The sequence below is a fragment of the Apteryx rowi genome, unplaced genomic scaffold (genome assembly GCF_003343035.1).
Source record: "Apteryx rowi isolate R43461 unplaced genomic scaffold, aptRow1 scaffold_190, whole genome shotgun sequence".
Classification (NCBI taxonomy): domain Eukaryota; kingdom Metazoa; phylum Chordata; class Aves; order Apterygiformes; family Apterygidae; genus Apteryx; species Apteryx rowi.
This window is the reverse complement of record NW_020448197.1, coordinates 38,467-50,406: the sequence shown is the minus strand read 5'-3', so window position 1 is coordinate 50,406 and position 11,940 is coordinate 38,467. Positions and strand designations below refer to the sequence as shown.

The 11,940-nt window shown below is 58.6% G+C and overlaps 2 protein-coding genes across 4 annotated transcripts in view; one reads left to right on the top strand and one right to left on the bottom strand.

Moving 5' to 3' along the window:
• GPR3 (G protein-coupled receptor 3) overlaps positions 1-320 on the top strand; it is a 1,360-nt gene extending 1,040 nt beyond the window's left edge. Inside the window, exon 2 of the mRNA XM_026062593.1 lies at positions 312-320. Within this exon, the coding sequence (XP_025918378.1) occupies positions 312-320 (9 nt within the window). The remainder of the gene's footprint in view (positions 1-311) is intronic.
• A 6,866-nt stretch (positions 321-7,186) lies between these two features.
• Positions 7,187-11,940, bottom strand: part of WASF2 (WAS protein family member 2) — a 33,896-nt gene continuing 29,142 nt past the window's right edge. For all 3 annotated transcript variants that reach the window (XM_026062557.1, XM_026062556.1, XM_026062558.1), the window contains one exon: positions 7,187-11,895. In XM_026062557.1, coding sequence (XP_025918342.1) covers positions 11,738-11,895 — 158 coding nt within the window. In that variant the 3' untranslated portion in view covers positions 7,187-11,737. The remainder of the gene's footprint in view (positions 11,896-11,940) is intronic.

Here is an 11,940-nt window from a genome sequence, read left to right as displayed (position 1 = left end):
ACCAGGCGTGATAAGTTGTCTAATGGTGTCAAATTTGTTGGTGTATTTTCTTTTCTATTTTGTGTCGTCCCCCCGCCCCCCCAACCAGAGGCACTTTGCAAGAGCTCTCTAAAATGAGCAGCTCTTCCCAGCCCTGTCCTTTTGTGCACAATATCTTTTTTCCTCTATTTTTCCACTTTCTGAATTTACAGAAGAAAAACATATTTTTAAATCCATAATATAATATATATTTATGTGTGCATGAGMGAGGGGGAGGGAGGGAGATCCTCATATTTTCTTTGAAAATATTTATGATGCATTATTTTTTTAAGGGGGATTGATACCAGAACCGTTCGCTCCTCTCTGCTTTTTTACAGCCTTGTTATTTACCTCAAATATATATATATTTTGTACATTTACAGGGGGAGGGGGGGRAAAAAAACCCATCGCTTCCCAGAGAAGGAGGGACTCAAATCCACCTCCCCCTTCTCCCAGCTGTCCATGTATTTTTTTTTTTATTATTTTTATTTTATTTACTCTCCCTTCTCCATGCCCAGCTTTTTCCCCACGGCTGTCCCAGCTCTGGGACTTGCTGCCCTCTAGTGCTCACTGGTCTGGGGGAGGAGATGCTGCTGGAGACCCTGCACCCCCAAACCCTGGTGGCTCGGGGTTGCCGGCACAGGAACGAAGCTGGGGGGGCAGCAGGGCAGAGCCGCTTCCCACCCTGGCGTGCTCAGAGAGGCCTCCCACATCCTGGGAAAAGTGTTTCCTCACGCTGGAATCGGCGTTGTATGTTTTGGGGTGGGGGGAGAGGGATGCGAAGAGGCGCTTTGGGGCGGTGATGGCTGGGAAAGCCCGGCTGCGGCGCTGCACGGCGCGCGAGCTCTCGGGGTGGCCGCTGGGTCTCGTTTACAACCGCGGCGGGGGGGAATAAAAGTGATTTGTGATACGACCCGCGGCTGTGCRGTCCTGGGGGGGGCAGGGTGTCTCCTCCCCGCGGTGGCGCAGGGGAGCGGGCGGGTGCCCAGGGCAGGTCGAGGCCCCCCGGCGTCACCCYGAGTCCAGCGAAGGGCCTTTTCCTTGGCTCCTTTCCTTGCGCCCGGTTAAGAAATCCTAAGCGACAGCCTCCTCCCCCCCCCCCCCAAACCCATCACATCCTGTTAGCAGGATGTTTTTCCCTGGGGAAGGAGCACAGAGGGGCCGGGGACCTCCTCGTCCTCATCCCAAACCTCCCAGCCATGCACAGCGCCGGGGAAGGCCGGGTGAACGGCAGCAGCGGTAATCGGGGTGGCTCGTCCCCGGGGCTCAGCCCCGACACCCCCCTGCTCCGCTCCCCTCCCCAGCTCAGGGAGCAGCAGGGTCCTTGCAGGCGCTGGAGCATCCACGACCCAACGCGGGTGGCTGCGGCCGAGCCGCGGGCTGGGAAGGGGCCTTGGTGCTCCGCCGGTGCGGCCCCGCATGGCCAGGGGTGGCGGGAGGGAGGGCGACGCCGGGCCCCCGAGCCCTGCCATCACTCGGGGTGGCAGCCCGGAGCGTTGCTGCTCTTCCCGGCGAAGGAAACGGAGATTTCCTTCCTCTTCTCAGCCCTCGCAGGACTCGGGCGAGCCGAGCGCCGGGGAAGGCTTGGAGCAGCCGTGACGGGGCTGGCGGAAGAGGCCAAACCACCCTGCGGAGCCCCAGGGCTCCTGCTCTCTCTGCCTCCGGGCTGGGCTCAGCACCGGGACGGGGTTGGGGTTTGGGGGCTGCCTCCTCCCTGCCGCAGCTGAGCCGGGGGTGAAGGAGCAGAGCTTGGCGCCGGGGGCGTCCGGGGTGCCCTGCTCCCCCTCCTCCTCGGGGGATCCACTCCAGCGGAGAAAAACCACGCGGTTCCCAGTTTTGGTTTATTCAGGGGCAGTTTATACCTGCTTGTTCTTACGTCGACGCTGCACCGCAGCTTAAGCAGCTTTTTCCTCCGCCGTGCTCACCCTGCTGCTGTCTTTAGAGGGAGCAAGCGCAGCCCCTTCGCTTCCCCGCACCGGGCAAAYGCTGCCTGGTGCCTCCCAAAGCAGGGCCTGCCAGTCCCGCTTGCTCTCCGGGGTCCCCGGTCTCCTGCCCCGGGGGTGACGCTGCGGTTGGCAGCAGGGCTCGCGGGTGCCTGGCGCCCATCTCCACCCCGGCTGCGCTGGGCACAGCTGCGGGGCCGGCAGCACCGGCACAGCGGTGCCCCAGCTCCTGGCAGGGCTTCCCCGGAGCCGAGGAGCTTCCCAAATTCATCTCACGGAGGGGGCGCGTGCGTGCGTGCGTTATATAAGGCTCGTAAAGCCGGGAGCGAACCTGCAGCGACAGCAGAGCTATCTGCAGCTACGAGGCCGCTGCGATCCGGCCCTGTCGCCCCACGCGGGGCYGCGGGGCTGCCCACCACCAGCCGTTGTGGCCCTTCAGCCCATGCGCCCGACACGCGATGGACAGGCCCTCGGAGAGCGCGTCACCCCCCGCGAGCCCTGGTGGCCACGAGATGCTGGCTCATGCTGGTGACAGCCTGTCTGCAGCCTGCCAGGCTCCGGCTCTCGCTGTCTCCCGTCTGCCTCGGGCTGTGTGTTGCATCCCGGCAATCCCAACCCCCTCCCATGCCCTCTGCCCCGTCCTGTCACACTGGTACCTGGCCGGCGAGAAACTGCAACTCTCCCGGCTGGGGAACGAGACCTCTGTGTCCTACCTGCAGCCAACGGCCCTCCACCGCAGGACACGCGGCGCCGGGGCACAAAACCCCCAGGTGAACACGGGGCYGGAGGAAGCGGCGGCCCTGACCCCACCGGCACCTCCACGGTGTTTGCTTTCCCAGGATGCAAACAAGCGAGGCCGGAGCTGTTCCCAGAGCTGTTCCAGGCCTTCAGGTGCCGGAGCAGGCAGTACCGAGCGGCGAGATAAACAGCCGGTGGCAAGGACCAGCCTGTTCCCTTTTTCAAGGGGAAAAAAAAAAAAGCAGCAGAAAGCGGAGGTATATAAAAAAAAAAAAAAAAGTCGAATTCAGCCGGGAAGGCGCCCGGGCGCTGAGCAGCCGCCCCCACGCTGCGGGTGGGCTGGCAGGGCTTCTGCAGCGGCTCGGGGCTGGGGACAGGGGGGGACGACCAAGGGCCCGGCCTCGGGGTCAGAAAATAAGACTCGGGAGCAGGCACTGAGACGTGGGCACGCGTGAAACCATCACCAGCTGCTGGCGCACATCTGGGCAGGGCGCGGGGCTCCCGGCTGGGCAGTGGGACGCGCTAAGCCGAGGGCGGCACCTCGGCTCCGACAACGCTCCCTGCCCTGCGGCGCACCAAAGCCCAGAGCCGATCCCGCAGGCTTCCCACGACAAGGCGGCTTCAGGCTCCCGCTGGAGCCCGGCCCGGCCAGTATCGCTCCCTGGGGCCACGGTGGTGCCGGGCGCCCGGCTCCGCTTCCCGGGGCACCAGGCGGAAGGCAGGGGGCTCCCCGACGGGCGGCTTGCGGGGCTGTCCCTGCCCTCCACCAGCCCCGTCGCGGTCCCCCCGGGGGCTCCGGGCACGCGGGGAGCAGCGGGGCTCGGCTCCGGCCCCTCGCGCCTCRCCGGGAGCAAGGACGCCGGGCGCCAGCGCTCGCAGTAACCATGGCAAAGCCAGGGCCGGTCCCCGCTAGGTGAGAGACTTCGCTTAGCAACCCGCTAACGAGGCTCAGCACAAACCCTGGCGGGCGCCGAAAACCAGGCGCTTCGCTGGCTCGGAGAAGGGAGGGAGAGAGGGAGGGAGGTTCCCGCTACTCCCAAACCTTACCACCCCCCAAAACCCGACTGACCTGCCCGCGATGGAGCCGAAAGCTGCCGGTCGCCCACGCCGCCTCGCTGGGACGCAGGGATGGGAGAAGGGGCTGTCGCGGCTCCGGGTGATTTATCTGCTGCCGGGACTCTTGCAGCCCTGGTGGGAGTGCGGCCCCCGAGATGGGAACGCCAGGCCGCCACGAGGGTTAAGCAGCTCTCGATGCTGGTCTGGCTTAAATTTAAATGAGAAACCTCAGCCCTGGCTGGGGGGATTTTGTTTCCCTGGAAGCCGGAGCAGGCAGGAAACGAGCACACCAGGGCCCGCTCGGCGAGCGCCTGCCCGACTGCCGAAGGCAGCGGCCTCGGCGGGAGGCATTTCCCCACGGCGCCCGCGGGGCCGGGACGGCAGGGATCGCCCCGAGCCAGCAGCGGCGTCACGGCTCCGGGAGGCGGCAGCGGCGCGGGCCCCCTCGCCCCAGCTCGCAGGGGAGCGGCGGCTCCGCTCGCGCCGACCACGGCCGCGTGCACGAAGCGGCTGCCCGTGGGCACGCGCAGCCCCGCCGCGGCGGCAGGGCGCAAAGCGAGGCTTGCGCTAGCACCCAGCAGCTTCCCGCTTTGTTTCTGCGGCAGCGGAGGCAGAAGGTGACTTTACCCCGGGAGCTCCGGGCTGGCCGGCGGGTGCAGGGAGCCCGGCGGCAGCGTGCCGGGTCCAGGCTCCGGGCGCTGGTGCGGCGCTGGGGACCGGGGGGCTGCGCTGCGGGGAGGGGGCYGCCGCTTTGTCTGAGCGGCCCAGCCCGGGCCTGGAGAGGGCGATTAGGAGCGTAACTTGGCCCTCAGCGCAGCGCGAGCTTGGCACCGGCTGCCTCGAGCCCTCGGCGTGCAGGCGCTGGCCTTTGTGGAAGCGGCTGAGCCCAGCGCAGAGCTGCTGCCCTGCCAGACTGCAGAAACTTGAGCTCCAAATACATAATTCCTCTGGCACCCCGTGGTTATTTGCGAGCTGCTGTGAGCAGATGGAAGAGTTACAGATAAAGCCATCCGCAGCACGGGAGCCGATTGCCTTCCCCACACAACCGCGTAGGCAACAGCAAAGGGGGAAGGAGAAAAGAGGAGGGGAAAAAAAAAAAAAAAGGAGAGAGAAAAACCACACACATGGAAAGAGATGGAGAGGGAAGGAGTCAGCCATTTCTACAGGGGCTGAGCTGCCATCTCGGCACACCTACGTGCGAGAAGCGGGGACTCTCGGCTGGCAGCGGGCGCTTCCCGGGGACTTGGAAGAGGGTAGTGCTCTCCCACCGCCCGTGGATGCTTGGCTAAGGCAGGCAGCCCGAGGAGGGGGTGACATTGGCAGCGCGGAGCGCCGCCACACACTGGGAGAGCAGGCTGCTAACGCTGATCGGAGCTGGCAGCGCCTGCACTCACTTTGGTCCCAGAGGGGGAATTAAGGGAGAGAAGCTGACGTCAGTGGTGGAAAGGACACGCAGCCCACTCGTCCAAGGCAGCCGGCAGCATCTTCTGGGTGTTGCTAACACCACCTTGAAGGAGAAAATTAAATGGGTCTTTGGAGACGGGGGCTCCTGCGAAGCCGGAGCCCAGACAGCTGTGACCCAGCACCGACTCCACGGGAAGAGACAGACACGCGGACACATCAAAYGCCCTGGACAAGGCCGGAGTGCCAAGGCTCAGGCAGAGCCTGAGAGACTCCCCCAGCTGCGAGCAGCTCTGCTGTAGGAAATTGCTGCTCACGGAAAGGGCTCGGGGTCTGAGAGCACCAGCACGCAATTAATCTCCTTGCTGGGTTTCTCCTCCCCGCGCTGAGCCAAGCGCCAGCCCAAGGAGCGGCAGCTGATGGGAGACTGTTCGGTCTCCAGCACCAGCGGCAGCAGCAGCTCTCCCCATGGCCCCCGCAGAGGCGGGGTGTGAAACGCGGTGCCCTGCCATCTCCCCGCTGCCTGCCCGCGCGCCGCACGGCGCCTGCGGCACGACGCGGCCCAGCCAGGACAAACCCCGCAGCACCACGCCAGCTGCCCCCGAAGGATGAGTCACGCTGCTCCAGCCCACACGCGGAGCGACCTGCCGCAGCGCGGGAAGCACGGGGCCGTCCTTCCCGGCGCAGGTACGGCGCTACCCGCGCAGGCGAGCTGATCTGCCCGCAAGGCAGATCCGGGACTGAGATTTCCCCTGTCTTGGGGTGGATTTGTGCGTGTTCAGTAAGCAGCGAGACAGTAGCTGGGATATAAAGATAAGCTCGCACACCGCCAGCTACGAGAGAGACAAAAAGACAATTCACAGAGCTGGCTCACGAGGACTCGCACCCCAAAAGCACAGGGCCACACGCTAGCTTGCGCCCCAAAAAGCAGGGGCAGCGTTAGCCCCAGCTACAGGCAAACACGTTCAGCCAAGCAAGCTACAGCCGCTCTCCCATCTCAGAGCAAGGCAAGCCGAGGGGGCCAGGCTGCTCCTGCTGTATCCGAGATGGAGCCAACAGCTGGGACATTCAGCATTACTGAGCTTGAAAGCCCAAGAGATGCCTCCCCTTCCCCTGCCCTCCGTGCCCCACCACTAGTAAAGGGGCTTCTTGCTCTGAAGCTGGCAAAGGCAGTTAATCTAATGAGGTTTTGCAGCCAGGGACTCCTGTCAGCCAAGAAAAGGCACAGTACTGCAGCACAAGCGCACGGGTGTCTCCTAGAAGCCAGGGGAATGTGGCCAGCAAGGCTTGCAGCAAAGGCAGAACCAAGGAGCAGAGACAGATGCTTTTGGGGCTCTACAGCAATAGTCAAGAAATACGTCCATGCCCCAGACTCGCAGACAAGGTCCAGACAACACACCTGATGACAGGGGACAGGGCCACCACCCATCACCGCTCTAACCGCAAAAGGGATCGTGACAACCTAAATGGAAGCAAATCAGAGACAGCCCCCTCCCACCCCAGCTACAGCCGCTCCGCTCTCGCATTTTGCATGGCAGGAAGAGCACGCAGAGGAGGCGGGTAGCTCCTCCTGGATAGCGTTTCCTTGGCACGGTTCCCCATTGCAGGCAGTGCTAACTACCACCATCGATAATCCTCAACTCGCCCTGGCGGTGGCTGCGTTTTGGTGCTGGAAGAGATTTCCGCATGGATGGCATCTGCGAGGCAGCTTGGGACCCGCTGCTTTTCTTCACCTCTCTGCCCAGACACCTGCGCGAGGCTCCTGCTGACAGGACAAAGCCTTGGAGCCCTCGAAACTCCCAGTGTGGCCGGTCTCCTCAAATTACAGCCCAGCAGCCCTGCGAGAGGCACTACGGGACACTCAGGTTAGAAGGTACAAGCTGCTCACGCAACACAACACGCCTGGGCAGGGGAACTTCTAACCAGACAAGTCACAGCAGCCCCTCCGCCCCGGATCAGCCGCTCTCAGCGTGCTAAGGAAAGCGCCGTGGCTCCCCGTACATGCCCGGAGTAACACACATGGGCACCGATTGGATAGAAAGGTTTTATCAAGTTTAAGTTTACAGTTTTAAAAAAGGTTTAAAAGTTTTTTTTACATGTACATTACAAAAAATTGCAGTTGGGATCTTCATCCAGGGGAGACTGAGCCGATTATAAAAAAAAAAGCAGCAGGAAAGCCTGGCTTACACAGCAACCGACAGAGAAAAATACAGACAGACATTACAAGGGAAAACAAGATAGCAAGAGTCTGCGTCTAGATGCACAGGTACAGACCGGGCTCCGCTCCACCGAAGGCAGCGGCTTTATTCCCGGTGCATCCGTGTACACAAGGCAGCAGAGTCTGGCCATCTGTGTTGATTTTGCAGGGGTAAAGAAAGAAAAAAAAACAACCAAACAAGTCATCGACCTCAGTGCCAGTGTCTGTGGTCGCTACAGTATTTTGCTCGTGAGGTTTTAGCAGAGTTTCACTGCTGAAACTCCTTTGGTCTGAAAGTGAGTAACCCCCTGCACCCTGAGAGAGTCCGTCCGACCCCACCACCCTTCCGACCCCGCAGCGGCGCTGGGTCCTTCGAGGGCACTTTCCGTCTCTTCTCCCACCTTATCCTCTCTGGTCAGCATTAAACCCCTAAGTTACAAGTGGAATAATTGCTCTTATAAATATATTTATATCATATAGGAAAATAAGGCACTTCGGGAGGGTTACAGCTTGGCTAATTCTATGACATTCTAGTCGGGAAGAGAAATGGGTTAGTTTCTGAAATGAATTAAAATGTTAATACAGCAATAAAAAAAATTGGATCCACTTCCCACCTGAAGACTTTGTTTAAAAAAAAAAAAGTGGGAAAAAAAAGCACCCCTTAAAAACTAACAGCAATGAAACCTGACCCAGGGCAGCTGTGAGCAGGGCTGCAAAGGATCCTGCGCCTGCCCCACGCCAGGCTCGGCACAGCCAGCTCCCGGCCCCAGAGCCCGTCAAGGGCAGGTACTTTCAGAAGAGGCATGTTAAATAAGTTCACGGACTGAAAATATCCTTTCCCTGAAATGACACTCTGCACAGTTTCTCCGCCATCTGGGACCTCCGGCAGCCCCTTCCCTTGATCCGGTCTGGTGCTCTGGGTCTGATAAGGAGAGGAGAAACCAGTGAAGGTCACCGACTGCAGACGAGGCTCCAGGCTGAGCCCGGGGAGCCGGGACGAGGCTTTCCCTGYGAGCGCGGGAAGGAGGGGCGGCGGGGGAGAGGCTGCCGGGAGCCGCAGCCGAGCGCTGCGGGCGAGGACACCGGGAGAATGTTTAACCAGGAGCATGAGGGCCGGGAAGGAGAGGCAACGGCGACCTGCCCCAGCACGCCGCACGCGGGGAGGGAAGGAGCACGCCCCGAGCGCGTGGCAAGCGGCTCCGGTACAGGCAAAATGGCTGCTGCGGCTCCGTGTCGCCACGCGGACCCGGGTCCGGACTGAAATGGAAAGAGAGGGGCTACCCCGGGCAGCCAGAGAGAGGGGAAAAGCCCAGCTTCCAGCCCCCTCTTTTGGCTCTGTGAAATGCCGGAGGCTCCCCCACCGTGCCATTCAACTGGAACGTACCCAAGAGCCTTGCACAGAGAGGGAGGAAGGAATAAGCTTAACACACTGAACGACAACGATGGCAGGGGAGTCCAGCACATGCCCTTGGCCTACATGGAGCAGCAGCCCTGCCGTTAGAGCACAGCTGTTTTGTCTTGCAAAGGTTGTTTTTGGCACCTCTCCTCTTCCCCTACTGGTTTAAGAAATATTCAGCTTACTTGGTGGCCCAATGCTCTGCAATTTTGCAATGATACTCACAGACTGCCACTCTACCAGAGTTGTTTCTCAGGAGCCCCCAAGCTAGGCTCATACCGCTTTTTTGACATCAAAGGAGATCAAACCCTCCCCCACCCATCCACAGCCCCTCTGCATAGGATCCAGCAGCTTTGATTCTCACCTTGGGATGCAAGTCTGAAAGCACAYGGTGATTGCGGCAGGCTTGCACGGACAAAGCAGCATTCCTCCTGCTGCCAGGAGGGCCGTGCAAGCAGGCGAGCCAGTCGGAGGACTGGACTCCACCCACGGCCATGCCGATCGCCCACACAGCACAGTTGTGCAACAGGCAGCGCGTGGGGTAACCATGTCCCTTCCACCCCGAGGCATGGCCCAGCCTGACGGACCATCCATCTGGGTCACAGAGAATATGGCACTTTTCTGAATTTCACATGACAGGAACACTCGCTCCCCTTTCACAACCAGGGCCAAGTCTAGTTAAGGCAATTTAAAATTAACCCAGGTCTGGCATTTGTGAGCTCCTCACTTCCCTGTGTGATAATGCTGTCATCCTGGGTTAGCTTAAAGGTCTGTTACCCCCAGAACCTGTCTCCAAGAGAAGCGAGAGGAGGACGCTCACAGAAAGAGCAGAACAGAGCCAGTGATTCTCCTCTGGCCCCCCTTACCCAGCTTCCAGCAATAATCAGTTTGCATTTCCAAATCCCTCCAATGCACGATGGCTCACTGGCACTCGAGGGTTTTGTTCCCTCTTCCAGAACCTGGAACTAATATTGCTCAGATGTTCCCAGAGCATCAGGATGCCTCCCTGTCTATGCCCTTTGCATCCTGCCTACCAGCTCATTTGCTGACAAAATATAATGGTGTAGAGGTCCAGAAAATCTCTCCTGATGATGCTCAGGGTCAAACTGGATCTCAGCTCGATCCACCCTCCAGAAGAGTCCATCCTCCAGGCCATTATCTGCTCTGTCAAAGACTAAAAACAGCCCAACACACACACACACACACACACACACACACGAAATCAGTAAGAACTCAACCGCGCAAACCAAAACCATCAATCAAACCCCAAGAAGGATTTTCAGCAACCTGGCAGCCTCGGGTTGGACCTGGCATTCCAGGTATCAGCAACATCAATTAGTGAGGCACACCAGAGAAGAACGAACAGGCACAAGTTGGCAAAATACTTAACAATAAAAAAGGCAAAGCATTTGGAGAGTTGGTCGTAATGGGACATATTGCTGGTCCCATCCCACAATAGCTGGACCCGTGATCTCCAAAAGACTTTGGAACTGCTTTCTTGCATCATACTGAGATAGTTAGTCAAGTCCACATTAAAATATGAAAAGCACATCTGTAGCATTGGGGAATTTTTATCTAGGCTTCCAGGATATGCTAAAATTCTATGTAAGGTAATATAAAACAGCAATAAAACCTAGGTCAGCTAGCTCAAATTCCCCATTTTCTCCCCCTGCCAGTACTGTATCTGTAGTGAGCAACCCAGGAATCTGTAGGGTTAGCTAGGAGAAGAAATGTTTTCTTAAAATTAACTAATGAACTATAATAACAAAACAATGGGAAACACATAATGTAGGTTAGGCCTGCTGTAACTGATGGGCAACTCAGTTCACACACAAGATGTTTTTAGGCACAAACACTCCTCTTCTTAGGTGGAAGAGAGGAGGCAGCAAGGGCAATACCAGCATTTTCTGTTGCTGCTCAAGTCCCTGTGTAAAGGGCAGTCACCCCACCAGAAAAGCACCTCTCTCCAAACTGATCACAGCACTGCCCTGAATAGGCCAAAGAGACCCCAAGGCATTTCAGTCCCAGCTGTAGGTTCACCTGTAACCATCATCCTGATCCAGTGCCTGGTGTTCAGAGAACCCCTCCCCACCCAATCTCTCTGCTTTTGGCACTTCCCCCCCCCGCGCACTGCCAGCATGGACTGGAGAAATCAGCTAAGCCGAGTTTTGCCACTGCTCAGCACTGACCACACAGAGCGCTCCCAGCTGGGCTCTGCTCACCCAGCAGCAGGAAGCCAAGCAACAGTTCTGCCTGGGCTTTGCATCCCTTTGTCCAAGTCCCCTCTGGCAGACTTGGAGAAGCAGTCCAGGAGATTTGAGGAAGGTAAAGGCAGCTTTTAAAAGCCACTCCTCACATTGCACCCAATGCATGCTCTAGTCCCAGAGTGCATCCAGCGCAGGGTAGTCTGGGAATACTGGGGGGCCAAGGGGGAGAGAACTGTGCGCTATTGCTAAAAACTGATCGTTTGACTGCGGGATGCAGCAGAGAACAGACATTTAAAGCCCATTTTCTTGCAGCACTACCAGCATTCGCTGGGAAAGAAGAGCCAATTAGCTCTACTGTATGCTGTTGCAATGAGAAAACTAGCTGAAAATGTCCTTCATCTGAAAGGCCATGTGGCCACAACAGGATCATCCATCTTTACTTTAAAAAACCCTCAGGATAGAGGGGTTTTATGTGCTCTGCCTGGTGGATTGAGAATCTGGAGGTTTAGCTCTCTTAAATAAGCAACTGTTACACACCCTCCAGCTAAAACTCAGCACCGTCATCCTCAGTGTCCATGAGGAAGCTTTTCAGAAAGGTAGAGCACAAAGTCCTGCCAAAGCTGGAGGGGAAGGGAGAGGGGAGATATGCTGGTGCTTGTCTGAAAACCCTTGGCACATCTTTGGTTACAGGATGAAAAAGGAAGACGTGGAAGGTTTGGCCACCTGGTTCTTTAAGAAGGTGTTAACCCAGGAGGGAAGGGGGGGGAAGATGGGACCGTCGTTAATCCGACCATTCGTCCTCATCGAACTCCGAAGAGTCGTCCTCAGAGTCGCTGTACTCTACAGCGATGCGGCGTGACAGAATCGTTGCCACGTCATTGCCCACAACGTCCCGCTTCTCCTGTTCCCGCTGCTCCTCCACCTTGCGGAGTTGGAAGCCTGTTAGGAAGAAGGCAACGGAGGAGGATCACTCAAGACTTTGGT